The sequence below is a fragment of the Schistocerca americana genome, chromosome 1 (assembly GCF_021461395.2).
Source record: "Schistocerca americana isolate TAMUIC-IGC-003095 chromosome 1, iqSchAmer2.1, whole genome shotgun sequence".
NCBI lineage: Eukaryota > Metazoa > Arthropoda > Insecta > Orthoptera > Acrididae > Schistocerca > Schistocerca americana.
This window is the reverse complement of record NC_060119.1, coordinates 527,750,918-527,777,304: the sequence shown is the minus strand read 5'-3', so window position 1 is coordinate 527,777,304 and position 26,387 is coordinate 527,750,918. Positions and strand designations below refer to the sequence as shown.

The 26,387-nt window shown below is 39.5% G+C and overlaps 1 protein-coding gene across 3 annotated transcripts in view; it reads right to left on the bottom strand.

Moving 5' to 3' along the window:
- Nucleotides 1-26,060, bottom strand: part of LOC124605339 (5'-nucleotidase domain-containing protein 3) — a 132,320-nt gene extending 106,260 nt beyond the window's left edge. For 2 of the 3 annotated variants that reach the window (XM_047136949.1, XM_047136958.1), the window contains exons 1-2: nucleotides 25,870-26,060; nucleotides 19,952-20,127 (exon numbers count right to left, since the gene is read on the bottom strand). In XM_047136949.1, coding sequence (XP_046992905.1) covers nucleotides 19,952-20,127; nucleotides 25,870-26,029 — 336 coding nt within the window. In that variant the 5' untranslated portion in view covers nucleotides 26,030-26,060. Of the gene's footprint in view, nucleotides 1-19,951; nucleotides 20,128-24,693; nucleotides 25,774-25,869 lie in introns of those variants that run through there. The other variant, XM_047136968.1, reaches the window with a different exon arrangement.
- Between the last annotated feature and the right edge of the window lie 327 nt (nucleotides 26,061-26,387).

Below are 26,387 nucleotides of genomic sequence, written 5' to 3'. Positions count from 1 at the left end.
GTATTCTCTTCATCAATAGGTAAGTTACCAACTGTGTTGGCTTTAAGATTCAGGTATTGAGGCATCACCAATTTGATGACTCACACTTATCATGTGGTCTAAAAAGCACTGACTGCCATCTCTGTCCAAAAAAGATAGCTATCAGTGCCATGTCGATGTTGATCATTCACTTTGGTGACTTATATTCCAAGAATACCCACTGAGTATAATATGTGACAACAGAATGAATATGGTAGTGACCTGCATAGAATCCTCACCTGAGATTTGGGCATGCAGTTGTAAGGTGCACCACAGGAGTCAGCATATGGTAGAACCATCAGGGGCCACCACTAATGGATGTGCATGAAGCCGTTCCTCCATGCACTCTTCTGGCCAGCCAAAAGCTTATAGAGTCGGGCCTAGCCTGTCTTGCACCCAGTTACATGTTTACATTTTGACTACGATTATCAGACTAGTAGTGTAGCCACCCCATGGGAAGTATCTTCTTGTAACAAGTTGTGGCCATCATTGTCTACGTGTTATTGAGGTTAGAACACATTGGTGACATGTAGGGTGGTATTTGCATGTGTTTTCCATTGTGCAGTTGCTTGTCATATTTATCATGACATGGAGTCTCTGCTTCAAACATTGGTGCAACAAAAGAAGGGTCTCACCATAGTCATGCAACAGGCTTTGCCAGCATTGAACTCTCAACCTGTGTCTGCGGCTCTGTTTCCTCCTCTGTTCCTGCTGTTTGCTGAGGCAGTGGAAGATTGGGAAGCAACGTTTCCACGCCTTCCAAGTTACAGATGCAGATGTATGTTTGGCATGATTTTCGTTATGGATTTCTATCACCTTGTATTAGGGACCGCAGCCCATGGTCTTGCGGTAGCGTTCTCGCTTCCCGCGCATGGGGTCCTGGGTTCGATTCCCGGCAGGGCCAGGGATTTTCTCTGCCTCGTGATGACTGGGTGTTGTGTGTCTTTCATCACCATTTCATCCCCATCGACACGCAAGTCGCCGAAGTGGCGTCAACTCGAAAGACTTGCACCAGGCGAACGGTCTACCCGACAGGAGGATCTAGCCACACGGCATTTCCATTTACCTTGTATTAAGCATTGCAGCAGTTGTCCCAGTAGCGGGAACCTTCCTCATTGCCATTCGACAACATATGTTCATTGTGTATTCCTATTATCACCACTGCATGCACATCATGGTAGCTAGAGTCAAATCCTACCAATGCAAGAAGCAGCACTATCAGTCTTATCAAGCATAGAAAAAACCAACACCTATATCTTACTGTGCGAGCTCTGATTTCCTTTATTTTATTGTGATGATCGTTTCTCCCTTTATAGATCAGTGTCAACAAAATATTTTCACATTTGGAGGAGAAGGTCGGTGAATGAAACTTTGTGAGAATAAACCACCGAAAAGAAAAACGCCTTCATTTTGATGATGTCCACCCCAAATCCTGTATCATTTCAATGGCACTCACTCCCCTATTTCCCAATAATACAAAACGTGCTGCCCTTCTTTCAACTTTATCAATGCACTCCGTCAATCATATCTGGTAAGAATCCCACACTGCTCAGCAATATTCTAAAAGAGGACAGACAAGCATAGAGTTGGCAGTCTCTTTAGTAGATCTGTTACATTTTCTAGGTGTCCTGCCAATAAAGCTCAGTCGTTGGTTAGCCTTTCCCACATTTTCAATCTGTTCTTTCCACTTTAAGTTATTCATAATAGAAAACCCTAGGTATTTAGTTGAATTTACCGACTTTAGATTTGGCTGATTTATTGTGTAACCAAAGTTTGACAGATTCCTTTTAGCACCCACATGGGTGCCCTCATACGTTACATTACTTATGGTCAATCGCCAATTTTTGCACCATACAGATATCTTTTCTAAATTGTTATGCAATTTGTTTTGACCTTCTGATGATTTTACTAATCGATAAATGACAGCATCATCTGCAAACAACCTAAGACAGCTGCTCAGATTGTCTCCTAAATTGTTTACATACATAAGAAACAGCAATGGGCCTATAACACTACCTTGGTGAACGTCAGAAATCACTTTTGTTTTACTCAATGATTTTCCATCAATTACAACGAACTGTGACCTCTCTGACAGGAAATCATGAATTCAGTCACATAACTGAGATGATATTCCATATGCACAAAACTTCACTACAAGCTGCTTGTGTGGTACAGTGTCAAAAGCCTTCTGGAAATCTAGAAATATGGAATCAATTTGAAATCCCTTGTGAATAGCACTAAAAACTTCATGTGAGTAGAGAGCTAGATAATGTGTAATGTTCGAACACAATAAGTGTTCCAAAACCTTACAGCACATTGACATTAATGATCTGGACCTATAATTTAGTGGATTCCTCCTACTACCTTTCTTGAATATTGGTGTGATCTGTGCAACTTTCCTGTCTTTGGATACGGATCTTTCTTTGAGTGCATGGTTGTATATGATTGTTAAGTATAGAGCTATTGTATCAGCATATTCTAAAAGGAACCTAACCAGTATACAGGCTGGACCGGAACATTTGCTTTTGTTAAGTGATTTAAGTTGTTTCACTACTCTGAGGACATCTATTTCTATGTTACTCATGTTGGCAGCTGTTCTTGATTTGAATTCTGGGATATTTCCTTCATCTTCTTTGGTGAAGCAATTTCTGAAGGCTGTGTTTAGCAACTCTGCTTTGACAGCACTGTCATCGATAGTATTTCCATTGTTATTGCACAGAGAAGGCACTTCCCACTAGCGTACTTTACATACGACCAAAATCTGTCTGGATTTTCTGGCAGGTTAGAGACAAAGTTTCATTCTGGAAGCAGTTATAAGCATGTCACAATGAAGTCTGCCTTAAATTTCAAGCTTCTGTAAAAGATTGCCAATCTTAGAGATTTTGCACCCACTTAAATTTGGCATGCTTTTTTCATTGTTTCTGCAACAGTGTTTTGACCCGTTTTGTGTACCATGGAGGATCAGTTTCATCATTTGTTATTTTATTTGGTGTAAATCTCTCAACTACTGCCTATGCTATTTCTTTGAAATCAAGCCACATCTGGTCTACACTTACATTGTTCATTTCAAGGCATGGAGATTGTCTCTCAGGAAGGCATGCAGTGAATTTTTATCTGCTTTTTTGGGTAGGTATATTTTTCCTTTATTTTTCTAGGTTTTGGGGGCTACAATATTGAATCTCACTATGACAACCCAGCGTTCACTAATCCCTGTATCCATTTTGATGTTTGTTATTAGCTCAGGATTATTTATCGCTAAGAGGTCAAGTGTGTTTTCACAACCGCTAACTATTTGCATGGCCTCAAGAACTAATTGCTCAAAATAATTTTCAGAGAATACATTTAGCACAATTTTGGATGATGTTTTATGTGTACCTCTGGATTTAAAGATGTATTTTCACCAACATACTGAGGGTAAATTAAAGTCACCACCAACTATAATTGTATGAGTTGGGTACATGTTTGAAATAAAACTCAAGTTCTCTTTGAATCTTTCAGTAACTGTAACATCTGAATTGGGAGTTTGGTAAAAGGGTCCAGTTATTATTTTATTCCAGTTGCCAAGAATGACCTCTGTCCATATCAACCCAGAGGAAAAATCTACTTCAGTTTTGCAACAAGATAAACTACTCCTAACAGCAACAAACACATCACCGTCAACTGTTTTTAGCCTATCCTTTCGAAACACCATTATGTTCTTCACAAAAAATTCGGCTGAACTTATCTCTGGCTTTAGCCAGCATTCATGCCTATAATGATTTGAACATCAGTGCTCTCTATTAGCACTTGGAGGTTTGGTGCTTCCCAACACAGCTACGGCAATTTACAGCTGGTATACTGAAGGTTCCTGTATCTATGTTTCTCCTGTGTTCAGTCTGTATCCTCTGAGACTGAAACCCTTTTTGTGTTTTCCCCCAAGACTCTCTAACCTAAAAAACTGCCCAGTCTATGCCACAGAGCCCCTGCTACCTGTGTAGCCACCTCCTATGTGTTGTGGACTCCTGACATATTCAGTGGAACCTGAAACCCAACCATCCTATGGTGCAAGTTGAGGAAACTGCAGCCTAGATTGTCTGAGTCTCTGGTTCAGACCTTCCACTCGGCTCTGTACCAGACACCCACAAATGGTCCTGTTGACTATGCTGCATTTTGTCGTGAGCTCTGCTTTCATCTCACAAGCAAGACTGGCAGCTTTTACCACTTCTGTGAACTGCTTGAAACCAGAGAGAAACTCTTCTGATCCAAAGCGACACAAATCAATAGTACCGACGTGAGCCACCACATGCAGTTGGTTGCGCCCAGTGCTCTTAATGGCGTCCGGAAGGACCCTTTCCACGTCTGGAATGGCTCCACCCAGTATGCACACGGAGTGCACACTGGGTTTCTTCCCCTTCTTGGCAGCTATGTCCCTAAGGAGCCCCCATAACGCACCTAACATTGGAGCTCCCAATTACCAATAATCCTACCCTTTGTGACTGCCTGGATCTTGCAGGCTGAGAGGCTTCCGCTGAAACTGGACAGACATCTGCATCTGGCTGAGGTTTGCAATGTTATCATCTGCTCCACCCTGGATAAGGAATTCCAGTCCAGCAATGGGTCCTCCAATCAGAGAACCCTCCCTCTTGAAGAGATTTTTCCAACTGCCCAATCATATGACATCTCACACACCACTGGTCGGCAGCTGGATGCCTGGTGTGATATCAGAGCGGTACAGGGTGGCCCAGCTGCATCCACTGCATCTGGGGAGGATGACGTAGCAAAGGTGCAAGGCAGCTGACCTGATGGCTTCCATACGGCGCGTAAATGCTGTTCAAGTTGCCGCTCCCTGCTGCTGTTGTTGGACCACCTGTCATCAGTGATTAAAAAAAAAAAAGGGCCACATTGTGATGGTCTGCCACTCAACTGCACAGAACACAACAACAGAGAACATGGATATGGATATCCAGGAAGTGTTCTCATCAGGGCCTGTTCCTGATAAGGATTCCAACAAGCTTTTTACCAAGGTTTTGGTTCTCTTGCAAAAACTGCGCCTGCAGGTAGAAATCGGTATGGCAGTTTCCTTGCTTAGTGCCCAAACAGATTCGGACCTCGGCTCTCCACCACTGTCACCAATAAACAGGCACCTCCATAGTTACTGTAAACAGCAAGTCCCTTTGCTTGGCCAGTTCACAGCTGAAGTTACCTATAAATCAGTAACGGCCTATTATCTTTACTGTCTTCCATGAAGCTAGACCAGCAAAACTTTTTATGGAGAGATGCCTTTCAGACCCTTGGCTTTTCAGTCATGTACTCCATGCAGTTGCTACCAGCCAAAGTCGTCTGTCAGTCATAGGAATCTCTGTGCTAGTGAATGGGCCACACTCCTTGTCCTCACGAAGAAATCATCTAGTAAATTCCAGCTTCACAGCTATTTTAAGGTCATCACGAATTCATGGTCTGTCATTGACATGTACCCATTGCCAAATCTGAATGAACTGTTCACGCATCTCGCAGGGGGTCAATTCTTCTCCAAACTTGATCATTCTGAAGCATATCACTAATTACCCCTGGATGACAAGTTTAAGAGTATCATAGTTCCTAATACACGTTTTGGCCTGTATCAATAGCAATGGTTGATGTTTGGGATGGCAAGTGCCCCTTAAATTTTCAACGCTATCTGGAACAGGTCACGTCCACTATTCCACCCAGTTTCAACTGCAAGGATTACACTGTCATTACCGGATGTATTATGAGCAACCACCTGCATGATCTCCAAGCCCTTTTTCAAAAACTCCAGGCTGCAAGTCTGCATTGCAATCTGCAAAAGTCTAAATTTTTCCAACCATCTCTCAAGTATGTGGGCCACCCCATCTCATGGCAGAGTGTCAGGCCTATGGAAAGTCTTGTGAGGGCCATTATAGACCTGCTGCCTCCCTCATAGCTGCAAAAACTGCAATTCTTCCTAGTTAAAATTGCCTACTACCACCAGTTCATTTCCAAGGTGTCCATCATTACGGACCCTCTCTACCTCCTCCTCCACTAGTCTGCTTCTTCGATCTAGTCTTCTGCGTGCAACCATGCTTTCACTATGCTCAAGGAACACCTTTAGCTAATTTTGATTCTGGCAAACCAATTCTTTTTAATTTTATTTTTTATACAGACACCTTGCAATACAGTACAGCGGCAATTCTCACCCACGGGAATGCAGATGGCTCGGAGCAGCCACATCTACATCTACATCTACATGATTACTCTGCAATTCACATTTAAGTGCTTGGCAGAGGGTTCATCGAACCACAATCATACTATCTCTCTACTATTCCACTCTCGAACAGCGTGCGGGAAAAACGAACAACTAAACCTTTCTGTTCGAGCTCTGATTTCTCTTATTTTATTTTGATGATCATTCCTACCTATGTAGGTTGGGCTCAACAAAATATTTTCGCATTCGGAAGAGAAAATTGGTGACTGAAATTTAGTAAATAGATCTCGCAGCAACAAAAACGTCTTTGCTTTAATGACTTCCATCCAAACTCGCGTATCGTATCTGCCACTCTCTCTCCCCTATTACGTGATAATGTAAAACGAGCTGCCCTTTTTTGCACCCTTTTGATGTCCTCCATCGATCCCACCTGGTAAGGATCCCACATCGCACAGCAATATTCTAACAGAGGACGAACAAGTGTAGTGTAAGCTGTCTCTTTAGTGGACTTGTTGCATCTTCTAAGTGTCCTGCCAATGAAACACAGCCTTTGGCTCACCTTCCCCACAATATTATCTATGTGGTCTTTCCAACTGAAGTTGTTCGTAATTTTAACACCCAGGTACTTACTTGAATTGACAGCCTTGAGAATTGTACTATTTATCGAGTAATCAAATTCCAACGGATTTCTTTTGGAACTCATGTGGATCACCTCACACTTTTCGTTATTTAGCGTCAACTGCCACCTGCCACACCATGCAGCAATCTTTTCTAAATCGCTTTGCAACTGATACTGGTCTTCGGATGACCTTACTAGATGGTAAATTACAGCATCATCTGCGAACAACCTAAGAGAACTGCTCAGATTGTCACCCAGATCATTTATATAGGTCAGGAACAGCAGAGGTCCCAGGACGCTTCCCTGAGGAACACCTGATATCACTTCAGTTTTACTCGATGATTTGCCGTCTATTACTACGAACTGCGACCTTCCTGACAGGTGTTTGCAATCAAAACACTCATCCCAGCACAGGTCCACTATTCTCAGATCGGGCAGGAGGCTTTTACCACTATGTATGTGGCCACCAAATTTCACATTTTATTGTATGGCACCAAATTCCAACTAATTAGGGGCCACAACCAATTAATTTGGTTATTTAGTATGTCTTCCCTGGTCCCCGATAAGGCAGCCCACAGATTGCAGCAGTAAGCCTTGTTCCCTTTCAAAAACAACTACATCATTCATTTCCACCTCACTGGGTGCTCGTTGGCCCAGACCCTGACTTTGATTTAGAGTAGCTTGTGTGTTTTTACTTTGGTATCTCCTCCCACCAAGAGGTGGTAGACGGGTTTCCAATCACTAGCACCCGAGCTGTCAAGGCAACAGCGTCTGACCTCACCCTCATGCAGGTCATCCATATCATCGAGAAGGGATGGTCTTCTTGTCCTCTGGGCCATGCTTCCAATCCGCTTCATAACTACTTTGTCTTGTGCCATTGTCCCTCAGTCTTAGATGAGTCATTCTCATCCCCTCGGACGACACAGTTTCCAAAGTGGTTATTCCTGGGATTTGGGGTGGGAAGTTTTACAGCTTGGTTGCTGTGTGTTCCAGCGTGCTAATCTCAGGTGGCTCCACAAGCTCGTTCTCCCCATGGCCTCCAGCACCACAGCCCTGGGAAGGTATCCACGTCGATTTTGCAGGTCCATTTCTGAATATGTTTTGAGTGATTGTCATCCTTGTTTTCTATATGCCAGCCACTACCGAAGTCTCTGTTCAGCTTCTCTTAAAAAATTTTTTCTATGGACAGTCTCCCGGTTACTCTTGACCCTGTCTCAAGCATTTCACTATTTCTATGTGCAATCAGGCATCCACCATGTTTGCTTGCCTCCCTTTCACCGATAGTTTAATGGGGAAACTGAGCATGTGGTTCACACTTTTAAGACTCAAATGAAAAAATATCTGCAGGACTTCCCCACTGAGGAGGACTTAAAGCTTTTTTCTGATGGCCTATCGGATATGTCCTATTGGTTCCTGCAGCCCTGCAAAGCTTCTCTACGGGTGCCAGCAAAGAATGCTCCTCCCCCTCCTCCATCCGGGATCTCATCCACCATCATATTACATTGTACTGGGTTTTCCGACACAGACAGCAGTCATGGTGTGTGGTTTTGGTCTGTGTCCCTATTGGTTACCAGTAGTCACTGTGTGTCAGAACAGCTCCTGTGTCTGCATCCTCTGGGTAGGAGACTGGGAGGTCCCACACCATGGAAATCCACTCTGCATCTGGTAGGCACCTGTGCCCCAGTCACTGGGTGCTGTCTATCTGCCGGAGTTCCAGCCTCCTCTTCCATCTGCATCAGCACCTCCACCTGATGAGCCTAGGACTTTGCAGCCTCCAGCAGCAGCTCCAGTTACCCTCCAGCTGGTGGACATGCCCGTCATCTACATCTACATACATACTCCGCAATCCACCATACGGTGCGTGGTGGAGGGTACCTCATGCCACAACTAGCATCTTCTCTCCCTGTTCCATTCCCAAACAGAATGAGGGAAAAATGACTAACTATATGCCTCTGTACGAGCCCTAATCTCTCTCATCTTATCTTTGTGATCTTTCCACGAAATGTAAGTGGGCGGGAGTACAATTATACTGCAGTCAGCCTCAAATGCTGGTTCTCTAAATTTCCTCCATAGCGATTCACAAAAAGAATGCCTCCTTTCCTCTAGAGACTCCCACCCGAGTTCCTGAAGCATTTCCGCAACACTTGTGTGATGATCAAACCTACCAGTAACAAATCTAGCAGCCTGCCTCTGAACTACTTCTAAGTCCTCCCTCAATCTGACCTGATAGGGATCCCAAATGCTCGAGCAGTACTCATGAATAGGTCATATTAGTGTTTTATAAGCGGTCTCCTTTACAGATGAACCACATCTTCCCAAAATTCTACCAATCAACATTACAGGATTCTTTTTCCTATTCATCTGAATTAATTTACATTTATCTATATTTAGAGTTAGCTGCCATTCTTTACACCAATCACAAATCCTGTCCAAGTCATCTTGTATCCTCCTACAGTCACTCAACGATGACACCTTCCTGTACACCACAGCATCATCAGCAAACAGCCACACATGGCTATCCACCCTATCCAAAAGATCATTTATGTAGATAGAAAACAACAGCGGACCTACCACACTTCCCTGGGGCACTCCAGATAATACCCTCACCTCCGATGAACACTCACCATTGAGGACAACGTACTGGGTTCTATTACTTAAGAATTACAGTACAATGACTCTTGTGTGGCCTCAGCCTATGGCAGAGTTGCCTCCATCTTCCACACCATCTCCAGACATCACCAGGGACCTGTCTTGGATTGGCCATCATCGATCCATACATCTCATGCTCCAACATGGCGGGAGGAAGGGGGGCACATCACAGCCGACCACATCTTGCCTCAGGAATGCGACACCCTACACTCAAGGGGAGGGGTGTACTGATCTGCGTAGATTCCACACCTGAGAGTCCTGGGCATGCAGCAGCAAGGCACACCAAAGAAGTTGGCAGATGCTAGAAGTATCAGTAGCCACCAGTATTGCATGCGCGCACAGCCATTCCTTTGTATACTCCACCATTTGGTCAACAGCTTATACATATAGACCCAGCCAGCCTCACCCTCAGTTACATGTTGACATTCTGACTATGGTCACTGGACTAGTAGTTCAGCCACTCTGTGGCAAGTGTCTTCTTGTAACAACTTTTTTCTAAATGTAATAGTGTTGCATCCGTCATTGTCTGCGTGTTCTTGTACTTAGAACAAATATCAATAGTGAAGATGAATGTGTTGTATTTCCAGTTCATCTCAGTACAAAGGGGAATGTACAGTGTGAGAGAGAGAGAGAGAGAGAGAGAGAGAGAGAGAGAGAGAGAGAGCAGCCTTCCTTAGGAAGACAGATGGAGTACACTATTACTTACTAAGGCTCCATTCAACTACATATTGAAATAAATACCTAAGCTGCAACATTTGCCACTTCTGACTGTGACTACTACTCATGGAGGTTGAAGCCTCCAAAGTAATGTTTGTTACAAGATTTTGAAAGCACCTTTTCTTAAGGCACACTAATATGATATAGAATTATAACACATGGGGCATAAAACTAATCTCATTATTCTGCAAAATGGGATCCATCTTATAAGAGAGATCTACTTTTTTCTTCCACTTTGCCTCCCACAGAATGAGGGAAGGATTTCAAGATGTTTGGGTTGTTCTTGCGTAATCAACATCTGTTCCAGCACCCTTAACTCATATTGTTGTCATATCATTTATCAAGTTGGTCAGCTGATGATTCATCAGAAAACGTATGCTATTTTTATCTGATACCATATAAGAGACTTTCACCTTTTTACATTTTAAGGTAAGCATCTACTGGCATCAGATGTTTCTGTTAGTTTAGAGATGCATAATTTATGGATGATTTTTTCTTTAATAGAAGAAAATATGAATGGTTGTAAGGTCTTAATGGTTTCATTTTTTTCTTAATATGTTCTCTGCTTCAAGACTTTTAACTTCCTTTGTGCAAATCAAAACTGGCAGTTTCTATTGCACACTGAATGGTTTTCACAGGAATTGATGCAAACTAGTGTTCCATCAACACATCTACATCACATGGATGCTACAGATGAATGTACAGGGCTACTATACTGGCATTTACAGCGTCACACAGGATGCTTAGTGCATGAGAATAGTTTTACAATGGAGAAATCCTGCCTTGTTATTCATTCATTCACTCATTCATTCATTTTGTTACCAAGTAAAATTTTAACAGATCTGGCACTCTGAATGTTGGTGTAAAATCAGTTGTTCTTTCCTTGTCCTTATCCACTATCCTTGTTATTTTTCTTATTTTCACAATCCCAAACCTTTTTCAATCATTAACATGTATCTATCAATTTACTAATATAAATCATCATGATGTTTCATCAAACAAAAGTCTTGGTGAAACTAAGGACACTAAGTACCTCAGATGTTATGAGTATTCCAAGTAACGTTTCACCGAGATTTGTGGCCTGAGGAACAGTCACTGCTTCAATATATAAGAGTGTTTTTCTGGGATTTTTTCACTGTTTCCAATGTTACTACTATTTCCTCATATTCCAACTGAATATATCACATGTGAAATTCTCCTATCTTAGGGAAAGTGAATTCACTGCCCACCCATTCCATGATGCAAAAACTGATGCAACAAGCACTGTTTGGACAAACAGCTACAGTTAATTGTGGAAGTCCTATGCCTCAATTTCAAGAGTTATTTCTATTTAGTGATGAGGACTGAGGTCCACAGTGTCTTGCATGTTCCAAAGTATTCAACTCTGATAAACAACAATGTTAAGTGCCATTATATATGCCTTCATGCAGAGCATAGTCGCCACCACTCCAGTTGGACATTGTAGATTTGCAGAATTCAACATTATTGAAAAAGAAATACTACAACATGCTGACCTTTTTGTCATGATGATATCATTCATTAGAACAAAAAACATTCCCCAAGCTGCACAAAAATGCCACACAGATCATGTGCATGTCTGGACTTACATACTGCTGTAAGCAGCTTTTCAGCCATGAAAAGAATAAAAACTAAGGAATTGTTGACTACTTATCAATTCTGGTCTAAGTGCCAAAAATAAAAATAAAAATGTTTTATCATCATAATATGGGATATCAGTAAAAACAGGGCTATCTAGTAATCAGTGTGGAAGTGGTTTAAAACATGGCCACAAGAATGCGCCAGCTGCTAAGTGCCACCTGTTTTGAAACAAAATCCGGGCTATGTGCTCGTGCTGTTGTTTTTAGTCTGAGGTTCGATAGTGTTCAAGTTGCAGTGATTAGTCCTGTCTGTTGTGTTTACTATTGTGGTTTATGTGATGGATGAAACAAGATGAAACAAGAAAACGTCGAAAAAGGGGTGAAGGTAGTGTCTCCCAAATGAATAAGAAGCTAAGAGCCAAGGGAAAACCATATGAGAACATTAAGAAGGTTACTGTACCTCTAAAACAACCTCCACCTGATGAGTTAAGTGTATACGATAACTTTAATGCCTTAGGACTAAGGCTTTTTTGAAGAACTTAACTTGATTATGATTTTTCTGTGGCATTTTAAGCTAGCCTATGTTTACATTATGCAGACCACTTTACGTTATGTTTGGCTTGATTCCTGGGCTATAGTAGACCTACTAACTATGCAGAGTAGCAAACAAACAGGTTATTTGTGGCAGTCACAAGTTATTTAATGCCTCTAATTCCCATATTTGTTTGTTGCAGGTTTCATGCTGGTGCAGTTATCAATGTAGATACATTGCATTGGGACACAAATTAAGCATATTCAATCAGTTCTAAGAACTAGGTGATAATGTAAAGCAAAACTCTTATTTGATGGGAAACATAAGTGTATGCAATGTTAGAAGAAGAAATCGTGGTTCTTAAGAAGGACCCAAGGAGAGTCACAGACAGGCTAGTGTTTTTTATACAGTTCCTGATGACGAAGGTGGACATTTTCAAGTATGCAAAAAAACCTTGCTGGAAATACACAAAATTACCAGGTGAAGAGTGGAAACCTTGGTAAAAGCAAAAAAAGAGTGGTGATGTTACCTACATTGAATATAGGGGAAATAAAAACAGAGAGAGGAAATATATAACTGTTGGCGTAAAACGCATTGTTGAACACATCAAAAGTTTCCCCACGGGCGAAAGCCATTACACAAGCCAAGCATTGTTGAACACATCAAAAGTTTCCCCAATGACGAAAGCCATTACATAAGCCAACATTTAAATTACAGCGAATGTATGAGGCTTTTTTATGCTTTATCCAAACACAAACATTAGATATTTGTACTACAAAACAGTATTGAAAGAACACTTTCCCAAACTGAGATTTCACCGTCCAAGGAGGGATACCTGTAACACATGTGATCTGCTTAAAAGTAAAATGTTGAATGACTCAACCTAAAGAGCTGTACATCGTACTTCTCTAAAATTTCATCATAGATGTGCTGAAAAAGCTAGAGAAGAGATGAAGCGTAATCATGTACATTCTACCACTTCTACAAGTGATACATGCACAGTATCCATAGGTTTACAACAGATTTTCTCTTTGCCAGCATTGTAACATTGCCAAATGTCTTATTTATGTCAATTTGGGATTGCATATGGCAGGTAATGATAAAGGTTTTATGTTTCTTTGTCACAAGGGCATGAGTGGCAAGGGAGGCAACAAAATAGTGAGCTGTATGTTAAGGAGGATTAAAAGTAAAATTACCCAGAAAAAAGGTTAATAGTGTGGTTTGACAACAGCTGTGGCCAAAGCAAAAATCAAATGGTATTCTTCCTATGGATATACTTGGTCTGTAATGATTTCTTTAATGAAGTTCACCACAAGTATGTTGTCTCTAGACACTCATACTTAACCTGTGACCAAGACTTTGCTCTAATGAAAAAAGACAAACAGTAGAAAAATGTGAAGTTTCTTTGATCTTGTGAGAGTTTTGTGTAATGCCAATAGCAAAACTCCTTTTCTAACCACTATGATGAATGATGATGATTTTTATGACTTCTCCAAAGTAGCTAAAGAACACCTTATCACAAAAAAGTTAGAAATTTCCAAGGCCATTTGGCTCAAAGTTTCTAAAACAAGCCCAGAAAAGTGTTTACAAAAAAAACATTCAATGAAGTTGAAATGTGGACACAAACAAATATATTCAAAAAAGGTGTGAAGATGGAAACCATAAAAGGCTTAGGTCTACCCCGCTTGAACTAACAGCCAGATTGAAAACTGAGAGGGAGGATGACTTAAAAAAAGATGATACCTTATCTCAAACAAGAAAACAAACTGTTTTCCCAAAATATGACTGAGTAAACACAGCAGCAGTTTACAGACTGTAACATTGTAATATTTTGCTTATAAAATAGTGGTAAATTAATACAAAATGTTACAAGAACTTTGTAAAAGGCATTTATTTTGATATAAAACTTGCAAGAACCAGTAAGATGCTTGGTTTTGTCTTTGTTCTTTAACTAGTTTGTTTGCAAACACAGCACTTTCTGTAGGCCTACCTGACTTTTCATAATAATATAGTTATTATAGAAAAACTGTAAACAGTAGTTTCCAGATTTTTATAAAAGTAAAATTATTATTATTGTTCTTCCCACACTCCTTTATTTACTAATATAAGTGGTAGACTTAGCCCAGTTTAAGAGAGGTTGCACATAGCCCTGTTCTTGTTTTGTTCCATCAACAATTTTTTGTTGTTGTTATCAAATGTTTTACTGTAACTTTACTCTAAAAAATGTTTGTAGATTAACTGTCTTCATTTGTTTAGGCTATAAAAAAGAATATCAAAAAGGAACGCTTTCTGGAAGTTTTTTGCGATTTCCTCAAAACAGCAGTTGTGGCAGTTACCACGGATTTTATGATTAGTCGACAATTGTCTTTTCTTTAGGAAGTGACAATGAAGAGCATCCTCCACACTACTGCTGTGAACACATAGATTCTTGATGTTGCTGCTCTGGTTCTGAAATGAAAATGTCAAATTTTGGGAGTCGGAATAAACAAACTCAGTACCTTTTAACAGTTCTTATTTATTTCCTTGATTACTCATTTCTTCATGATAGCATGTCACTAAAATTAGGTCAGTGATCATGTAAGGCATGGCTGGCAGTTCACAAGGCTACTCCATGACAGCCCGTTTGATTGTTCACAACGAGCAAGAATGCTCAAGAGCATAGGGAGCACTCTGAAGCAGAGCAGGAGCACACAAGCTGGAACAACCTGATCTAGATGTACACCCTTAATTTGCAAACCACTGGTAAGAGGTAAGAGCATGGCAGATAGTACTTCCCGTTATACCACACATTACGATTTTTTGCATTCCAATGGCACAGAGAGTGCAGGAAGAATGATTGCTCGAATACCTCCGTGCTCGCTGTGATTAGTACAATCTTGTGTTTCCTGTCCCCTACAGAAACTATACATAGTGGCTTGCAGTACACTGCTAGACATTTCACTTACTTCTGGTTCTTGAAACTTCATGAATAGGTTTTTGTTGGATAGTCAGCAACTATCTTCAGCCATCTGTAAGCTCACATTTTTCAGAATTTCTGGCCTTCCATGGTGCAATTCTTTGTGTTCAAATACTCTTGAGCAATATTGTAGGATTGGTCACCCAATATTTTGCAAACACTTTCCTTTGTATAGAGATTGCATTTCCCCAGAATCTTGCCAGTGAACCAAAGTTGGCCACCTGCTTTACCTACAACAGAATCTATGTGATCACACCATTCATATCCATACAAATTGTTACAATCAGGTATCTGTATGAGTTACAGATTACAATTGTGTTCGCAGTAAACCGTCTGCGTTTTGTAAAATGCACAATTTTTTATTTCTTAACATTTAAAGCAAGTTGACAGTTTTTGCACCACTTTGAAATCTCATGAAGATATGCCTGAATGTTCACATATATTTCTTTCTGGTAATGCTTCATTACAGACAACTGCCTGTTCTGAAAAAATGTTTGAGGTTCCTATTAATATTGCCCAACAGGTCATTACCAAACACATCTGATGTTACTTCTATATCTGTTGATAATGTCCCATCTAAGATAATATGCTGCATCATTCCCACTGAAAAATCTTCAGTCCAGTTACAAATTCCAAAAATGGCTCTGAGCACTATGGGACTTAACTTCTGAGGTCATCAGTCCCCTAGAACTTAGAACTACTTAAACCTAACTAACCTAAGGACATCACACACATCCATGCCCGAGGCAGGATTCGAACCTGTGACCATACCAGTCGCGCGGTTCCAGATTGTAGCGCCTAGAACCGCTCGGCCAACCCGGCCGGCTACAAATTCCATTTGATACCTTATATGGTCATATTTTTGTTAGTAACAATTGGTGTGATAGTCAAGAAATATTTAGCCACCTGAATGCCTTGATTCATAACTTTTAGGGCGTCGACTCGAAAAAACTTGAGTTGGGTTCGCAATGGTTAAGTGCTGTCGCGGCTTGTCTAGCACTTGGATGAGTCACCGTTCAGGTCTGCATAGTGCTGTTGGCAAGCGGAGTGCACTCAGCCCTTGTGAGGCCAATTGAGGCAGTAGCTACTTGACTGAGAAGTAGTGACACTAGTCACAAACACTGACAACGGCTGGGAGAGTGATGTGCTAACCACATGCCATTCCGTATCCGCATGTGGTGATGCCTATGGGCTGAGGATGATACGGCGGCCGGTCAGTACCATTGGGCCTTCAAGGCCTGTTCGGACAATGTTTGTTTATTTGTTTGGTCTTGCGATGACTGATGTTTTCAGAATCCATCATGGTTAGCATGAAGGAGATTACTTTGTTTGCAGTATCTCATTATATTTGAGCTCAGAATATGCTATTGAATTTTACAAAAGATATGTGTCAATAATACTAGATGGTAGATTTGTGGATCACTTTGCTACCCTACTTGTAGATTGGTGTGATCTGTGTTTTCTTTCAACCAGTAGATACAGTTTGAGAGAGCCACAGTATATTATGATTAAGAGTGGGGGCTAGCTATTTTGCGAATTCTGTACATAATCTGACAGGGATTCCAATGGGTTGTGCGGCCTTGTTCAACTTCAGTCATTTCAATTGTTTCTCAACACAATTATGTCAGCACTTCTGTATCTTCAATGTAAAGGTACATTTGAAAATGAAGTTCAGTATATCTGTTTTCAATTTCTTGCCCTTCATTTTGCTTCTTGCTCCTACCTGCTTTAACACACGACCACAATTTCCTCGCATTTCAGTTAGCTTCTCACTATCTATGGCCCTATGATTGGTTCTGCACCGATTGTGCAATAGTCACTTCTACTTTATAAGTTGCTTTATAAAGACCGTGTAGCAAGGAATCTTCCTCTTATCATGAACTATTCTACAAAGTACATATCTACCCATACTTTAGTCAATTATTCTTCTAAACTTGAGATACTGTTTCCCTAAATGCTTCTATGCAGAGCTAAATGTACAATTAATTGCCTCATGATCACAAACATGAGTTTCAATATAGATATCCTAATTTATCGACACTAGATGTTATACATTTCCATCATGAGGGGGCTTCAAAACTGTGTGTTTTAAGCAGTTTTCAGAAAAAGCATTTAGCATTATTTCACCTGATGTTTGACAATTGTCAACACTTATGGAACTGTAATTACCCCAATCAATTCTTGGATGATTGAAGTATCCTCCAGTGATGACAGCATGACTGGTTAATTCTATAATCACCTTTGATACTCATCTTTACCCAAAAAAATCTAACACCAGTTTCAATTTCTATCACAGTGGGTTTGAGTTTTTTGTCCATTGCAATAATTACATCATTTCCATTTCCCATTAATCCATCCTTGTATTGTACATGTAGATTTCCCCAAAAAATTTTACTTCTATAAATTTTAGCATTGCATGTGAGAGCTTCACATACTCTGAGATTTTGTTGTGAATGGATGTAGCTATCATTATCTAGACTGAATAGAGTGCTGACTAATATAAAAACTTGTGTGCACCCTACACAGTCATCTGCCTGAGAAGCAGGCTCTGATGCCCCCCCCCCTTTTTTTGGGGGGGGGGCAATGCTGTACAACATAACAACTGAAATTCCATGAGCAAGGCTGGCCTTGTTGGCCTTCTCCTCCAGTTACTGAAATGATTCAAGTGTGGCCTTTGAGTCAAATGACAAGCACTGTTTGTTCCAATGAGCAGTAGCTGCTTTTAATTTAGAAGTTAATTTACAGAGACTGTATGTTACGGACGGTCCTGCCTATCATGAACTATTGTACATGGTATGTATCTACCCTTCTATAGGGTGAGTGGCCAAGGTGCTCCTTCCTATCCTTTCCTTAAAGGGCACCATTATTCACTGCACATTCAAACTGCCAATGAGTAACAGACCCCTAGCCTTTGGGCATCTTCATCTTCATGTTTTTCCAATGTAAAGATTGTTGCATAGAATTTCAGGCATGTTACACGCCCGAAATTTTATGGATCACCATAGCCTTTTGCCCATAATTTATCTAATGTAGGACACAGCAACAGGGTAAGTCTGTTGCATCAATAATCGATAGGAGATAGCAACTCATGTTTCAGAGATAGGGAAATGTATGTACTATGTTGAATGTTCTTCGGGCCTGCTTCCCCTGTACAGAGCCCCCAGACCTACCAGCAACTCATCATTCACAATCATCACAACTCATGTCAACAAGTAGTAATAACTTCTGAGAGAGAGAGAGTGTTTTTGGTACATGTGTCTCAGTAGATTGCCCAACAACTATTCGCAGCAAATTCTAACTGCTTGACAGCAGTCATGCAATTTCTAACTGCTTATTAACAGCAACTGACTTATCTTGTGTCCATCAACAGCTTTCACAATTGGTTTGCACTGTGGCTGATGCAATGTTTTTCTGAACAGTAAACAAATAACTTTCTGTTTACCTTACTGAGATATGTTCGTGCCACAATTACAAACTGTTCAAAGAGTAGAAAATTGAAATATCACACTAATCATATAAGTACTTACACTTTAATTTAGGGGAATGATTTTCCAAAAGATATAGGTGGCAAATATTTGTAGGAAACATAAGAATAAACAACTGTAGCTCATATGCAAGAAAGTAACAGCAGAAAGAGAAGTTGTGCATTAAATATAAAAAAAATCATTAAACCGAAGAAAAAGACTGAAAATGGATGTACAGTCAGTCATTGAAATGGGTTGTGAAAGTAGTGAGGTACAAGGAAGGAAGTATCATATGACGTCACACACTAGTAAGGACTGGACAATATGGTGAACGAAATCTGCCCTGAGCTATTCAAGGGCATAATTTGCATACGGGTAGAAAGTAGCAGCAGGGGATGGAGGTGAGGGTGGGGTGGGCGAAGGGAGAGAGAGTGAGGTAGTGGGAAGCAGGAGGGAAGGAGGGAGGGAGGGAGGGAGGGAGGGAAGGAGGAGAGAGAGAGGGGGGGAGGGAGGGAGAATATACATCTGGAGGACCTAATTAAGATTTCAGCCCATTTGGCTGCTCCTTTTTTTTTTTTTTGTGCACAACTCATTCTGTTGCTTTTCTTGGCACTATTTCTTCCATTGTCTACACAATTTCTCTTCCTTCTCTTTCAGTTTTACCTAGTTAGCTCTTATGCTTTTCCATGACCGATTTTTCCTTGCAAGTACTTCTTCCACAAGTTTCTGTTTCCCTTTCTATCCTGTAAAAACTCACATTTTTACTATATTTCGTACATGTCTGTGGTGCAAGTATAATGTAATTAATATAACTTGTTAGTTGACATATGTTCCACTTTAGTGTTTTTATTGTGTCTATTAGTTAGTCCTCAATTTAGGCTTGATCAAACATTGTACAGGCTTCCGGTACATGAGAAAGCTGTGTTCCAGGTATTAAATGACACCTCTTTATGGGCATCACCCATTGGCCAGGTGTGCAATGTCAACTAACAAGTAATTTTAATCCAATTTTATTGCCTGGTAACAAAGTAAATAGAATCTCTGATGTACATTCACATTCAGTTTATTAAAAAGGGTCATCTTTTCTGAGTTTTTAGTCCACCACTTCGCTGATACAGCAAATTTATTTCAGAGAATTTTTTATATATAATAATAAGTTTTAGAATGTTGTCCAAAATTTAGTCATTTCCAATAGTAGACGAATTATAACCACCAACCTTGTATCTGTTGACGAGTGTTTCTTTCCCAAGATTATATAATAAGTAATCCATGGAAGGCTTATAACATGCAATTGTGTAGTCATAATCGAAGCCATAAACTTTCACTTCCTTCAGATCAAGTTCATTACATGCAAAAACCCCTTTTGGGTTTACATCAGGGGGCAGCTTCTTAGCTGAAAAGTAATATGTACTATTTACATATTTCATAACAGTATAGGTCTTAATTTGCCTGTAACAAATTCCAATATTTTCTCTTGTGTATTTTCTTATAGTTATGGGTGAAATAATAACTATATACACATACAAATTAAAATTTTAATGAACAAATAAGTACGAAAAGGTCCAAAAGGTATTATTGGCTGGCCATTCAAAGTAACATAATAATTGGATGGTGAGTTATGCAAAAAATTGAGTCTAATGTTTAAGTGTGTAGGATACAGAATAAAACAGAAAATTATAGAACAGAATATATTTTATTTGACTTTGAACATGACATGCAATCGACATTGAAAAGTTAAGTTTATTTTACATCTTCCATTTTACCACTTACGTAATTCATTGTCAGAAGTTATTTACAAAGCTAAATTATTTCTGAAATGCACATTTTGTCATTTGTAATACACAAGAAGAAAATGCATCACACAGTTTTACATGCTTTTCACAATGTACTGACATGATACAGTGCCGCAAATATTGGGCAACATTAAAACTGAATTTCATGCACATTTTGATACCAAAATTTTATTTCATTTATCTTTTAATGGTGTATGGAGTACATAACAATGACTGTATTAACTTTTTCATGCTGAAACATAATTTATAGCTTTTATTGGAATTCCATGTCATTTATTATAGGACTACAATTCTGAAATTTTTGTACTATGTCATGTACTATGTTATACTTATTTGTTTACAATTATTTTGAATGTATCCATAAACACTGTGTAGGCACTTTTAAAGAGTTTGCACAAGTATCCCAGTTCAAATATTTACAGCCATCTTTGTTGGAATAGTGTACAGTATATCACTTATATATCCATTCCCTGTGTAGTGCTCATTTCAGATATCCTCAGATAATAATTAATTATGTTTTCTTTAATATAAGATAGGCAATTAAACACATTATATACAGATTGTCATAACACTATTCTCTCTGAAGAACAGTGTACACTATTCTTGTGAAGTGTGTTCTGTGATGCTTCTAATACCCACGACTTCAATTTTAAACTACTTTTTTTTTTTTAATTCATCTAATGGAGCTACCTCACAGAAGAGAGCTTTAAGTAGCAAATTTCTCTACTTACGTGACACGTCAATCACACCAAAAAGTCTGGAAGATAATTTATTAAAAAAAGAAGTCAGGGTTGTCTTGGGCAACATTAATCAGACTCTAACCGAGGTAGACTTCCAAACAAAGCTGTGAAAGTATTCAATACAACAGAATGAGTGTGCAGAAAAAATTCTAAAAACATCATAGTCATCAGAAGACAGAACATGTACAATGATGTGAGAGCTGTTTTGAGATAATACGTAGTTTTCTTTTGGTTACTAACAGAAAATGTGGATATGATAAACATTTTCATATTGGTTTTGAACTGAGTGGAAGATCAAAAGGACAGACTTCTGTGACATCATGGGTTATAACATTTGAGCTCAGCTCATGGTACTGGGGGCAGCAAAGCTCTTTTATAAGTGGCTCAGGGAGTGCACTGCACACAAGAGGTAGATACTAGCAATGGACTATCCCAGAAGTTCTGGTGGCATCTCATGATAAACATAGTAAGGCACATCATTCCTGAAAACAATTACTACCTCCAAAGGTAATATCAACAAGGTACATTCAGAAAGTAGAAGTTCCAATTGTAACCAGAGATGACATGACTAGTTGGACATGAATGAGCATGCACAGGAGTAGGGAGGAGGTATGTGGGAATACTGCAGTGCAGTTTCAGTCTTGTGATGGCAGTGGTTACTGCACAGGCAAAGATAAAATGGCTGCATTGATTTTGCACCTTCAAAAGCAATATCCACCAGAGATCCACTGCCAGTTGTTCACATGTATGGACAGAACATTACAAGTGACAGTATGGTCAGATGATGAGCAGGCACTTCACTAAACAATGAACCAAAATTCATGACATGGACCATAGTATCCAACCATCTCTGGTGACACCAGAAGTGATGGAAACTGTGCAGCAAGCATTTTGCAGAATCAGCACTTCAAAAGTTCAGAACTCTCTCATCAGTTCTAGATGTGTTATTCGGTGTTGTATAAAATGGTCTCCAGTGGCTTGGTTTTCATAAAGATGGGTTCCAAGGCAACTGACAAATGGACACAAAACTGAATGCCAGGCTGCAGCACTGACATTCCTACAGCTATAAGCAGAGAAATGCGACAAGTTTCGCAACCATGTAATCACTGGGGATGAAACGTGGGTGTTGCATTCCACACCATAAACAAAACAACAGTTGATGCATTGGCAGTGTAGTGGTTCACCTGTGAAGACAATTAAGTCAATCAGACAGTCTCTGTGAAAATAATAATAATAATAATAATAATAATATGTGCACTGTCATACGGGATGGACATGGTGTTCTCCTGTGTGAGCTTTTACCACAAAGGGAGACAGTAAATGTTGATTGGTATTGCCAGTCATCGAAAAATCTGAAGAGGCTGATTAAGAACAAGAGACGTGGGATGTCGACAAGGAGCTTTATGCTTGTGCCTGACAATTCAAGACCCCATACAACCAACACCACATGAACTGAGTTGAATCAGTTTTGTAAGGTAGATCTCTGACCATCCACTCTACAGCTCCAATCGCAATCTGGGTAACTCGTCTCTTCTGTATCATGAAGCATTTTCTGACAGGAAACTGATGCACAGTTATGATAAATTCCTCAACAGTGGAGGTGACTATGCTGAGGAGTTACCAGTGAATCTATGTAAATATTCCAATAAATATTTCTTTTTTATTCATGTTTTAGTTTTCTTTATCAGTCATAGGAACTTACTTTCTGGATGCACCTCATACATCGAAAATATTGCTCCCTTAGTCCTCTCACTTCCACTCTCTCTCTCAATGCTTTTAAACCACTGAACATGTAGAATCATCTTTATTATATTAAATTGTGTGTTTAACATTAAATAAATCTCAAAATATCAAATGGAAATAGTTATAAATTGCTTAATGTTTCAACAGCTGAAGAACATAGTCTTAAAAGAAAGTTTTTCACAAATTGCTACTAAATCGCTGAGGATACAGGAAAATGGACCCAAAGATTTTCAAGCAAATAAAATCAGAAATACACAACAACATGAGAAAAGTGAAACTGGATGAAATGGCAGTACACTTGGGTTTTATTGAGACATACTAACCATGAACATTAAAATTTCAATTCATTCAGCTCAGTAGGTACTTTACATACAAAATCTGTGGCCAGATTTATAACTCTCTCCATTTGATATTTTAAGATTTATTTAATGTTAAACACACTATTTTCATATAGTAGTAGAAATGAATATGCCGAACAGGAAGATAATGTTCCACGTTACTTATACCTCTTGTTCCACGTTACTTATACCTCTTGTCATAACTGATCAGAGCAGTTACCGGTATTTCAGGCCAAATCATTCTTACATGTACTCACCAGGGCCTGATCTAGTGATCATGTTGGCCAGGCAACTGAACAACATTATGGAGAGCACAATAGATGTGCACAGCCTCCTGGAAAACAGCACCTTTTCACTGTTGTAGGAATGACAACAGAACAGATTGGATTTTATTCTGGAGGTACACTACGCTGCACTGTGCAATATTCGTTCAACAAATACTAGAGGAGTTCAGTCATTGTAGGCCATAGCTTTCCACACCATGATGCCTGGGGCAGTCCCCACAAATCAAGTTCAGTATCAACTCAAGTAGCAACTGCCTATTGACCATCACTGAGATGCAGATAGAATCCTCCCATTACTAAACACAAGTTTTCACCACTGATATAAAGATGGAAAGCTTTGAGCAGTGCATTTAAAAGTGTACTTAACTCAAAAATTACTAAGCATTGGAATGAGAACTGAAAATGGCATACATACAACTAAACAATTCAGTGAGTTATATGTGCACCTCAAAGCTGCTGGAGGATGAAATGATGTCAGTGAAATAGATCTATATATTTTTTTCTATGAACTGAAATAAACATAAGCTGTGGTATTTCCTACTAAATTAGGTGTGAAGATACGCTGCCATATTTACAGACTATAAAATTGTAAAATACTTCTAAGAAATTACATAAAAAAATTGTGTTTATTCATTTGTCAGTAGCCTCCACAATTAAACACAAACTTTGGGATCTGAACAACCATTAGTTTCGATGAGAATAAGCTACTAAGGGAAGTAACACGAAAACATAATAAGAGTATGATCAGGAACCAGAAAAGTAGTAGTATTATAATATTACAAGCGATCGCCATGAACTATTTGGTAAAAAAGTTACATAGTAAATCATCCAAGAATTTTTTGTAGTTTATGTAAAATATATGTTCATACCATGCATCAAAGTACTCGACAGAGACTTGTCCATTATCTAATACCATAATAATGATGAGACTGCTTACTCTATATGCTTCAATGCACACACAAAAATAAAACAAAGTCATCAGCAGACATAATGAGTATCACAACTGTAATAGATAATATATAAAAGATTTAGATCTATGAAATTGTGACTGTTTCCTGTACCTGAAGTTGAACTGCTTATACAGTGCAGTCCATTGTGAACATTTCTTTTTCAGCTTCAACAGTCATTTTTTATTTGTGCTGTTGTGCAACTAAATTTTGTGGTGAAGTACCAAGTAATGTGAAAAGAGTGAGGGGGCAAGGCATGAAACAAAGCTTTGGAAGTACATTGCTACTATTTGTCACATATTGCAGGCAGCTACACATGATAGTTGGGACTAAATTAATTTGGGTGCTCATAATCTTTTTCCATCACCTTATTTTACTCTCACAGTATCCAGGCCTAAGCAGAATGATTATTAATGAACGAAATGGGAATGACAAAGAAGAATTTGGTTTTCATATTCCACTAAGTTTTGAAAGTATTTAGAGTTTCATTTATCAGTATGTAAGATCCCATGGGAAACATAAATTAATATGCCCAGTTTGCGGTCCAAATTATGTGCATGTAACTGGTATACCATTTAATTCAATGAGACGTAACTTCAGTCTCTTTCAAATCCAAAATGTTGATAAAAATATCGGTTTAATGAAAGACAGTATGTTAAATAAAAGCTAAATAATACGATATCCTCAAGTTGGTCGGGGAATGGTCTTCATTAATCATTCCCTGATTCACTCACTGTACGATGCCTCAGCTGTAAGCTTACTAGTAATATGAAATGCATGGTAATCGTTATGCAAAACTGAAATATTTAGGGAAATGAGAAGGGCTGCTCAACTTCATGAAAGTGCCAAAGTACAACGGTAAACTTCACTAAATCACTTCGTACTTTCAATTACTTGGAACACAACAGAAACCTTAAATATTATTTCACTTAAAACAAATCAAAATATAAAATATCCTTTATGTAGCAGGGTATCATCTCAGCTTCACGACTCCTAACCTACATTATCATCGAAAACGACCGCGGCCAAGAGCGTAGGGGCTTGATGACAAACATTTACAGTGCAATATTTGGTCGGTGGCATCACAAGGTTTAAGACACTTTCCGGGTATCAAACAATATTTTTCGAAGGGTTTCGCTATTCGAGACATAACACTGCCAGTATAGCAAAACAAGTACATGATCCCTGCGCAGCATTGATCTTTATCTGCAAGTGACAAGTGGTAGGGGAACAAGTAAGCCAATATGGGTTTTAATTGGCTCGGGTTGGGTTACGACCTTGGGTACTTACATTCACATAACCGCTTTGTTTTTATGTAAGCATCGCGTAGTGGTATCCGACTGCTTCTGTACCGTTTCTGCGGAATTCCCAACACTCGCCGAAATAAAATGATAGTAGCATAATTTGCTGTTAACGTCCTACCGGTACATAATACTCTACCATGCAACATCACGTTTGCCGGCAATCACTCGCCCCTCAGGCTTCGCTATTAGTGCATGTGGGCTGCGCGCAGAAGCCCGCTTATTTTAAATCACATGCGGCACGCGTACAACCCGCTGCGTAATGTGACTAGCGCAACTAGTCTAATTAAGTCTTCACATATCTTGCACTCAAGCTGAGTACGATCTCACAAGCAATAAAACAGTGACTTTAGAAAATTATTTAAACAATTACAGTCAATTTTAAATTTGAAGTTGGAAGCGCAACTAGCGTCTCGGTGATCACCGCTGTTCTAGGTAATCAACGTCTTCCGTTTCGCATTAGGAGATGGTAACTATTTGTTGCTGTTGTTGTTGTGGTCTTCAATC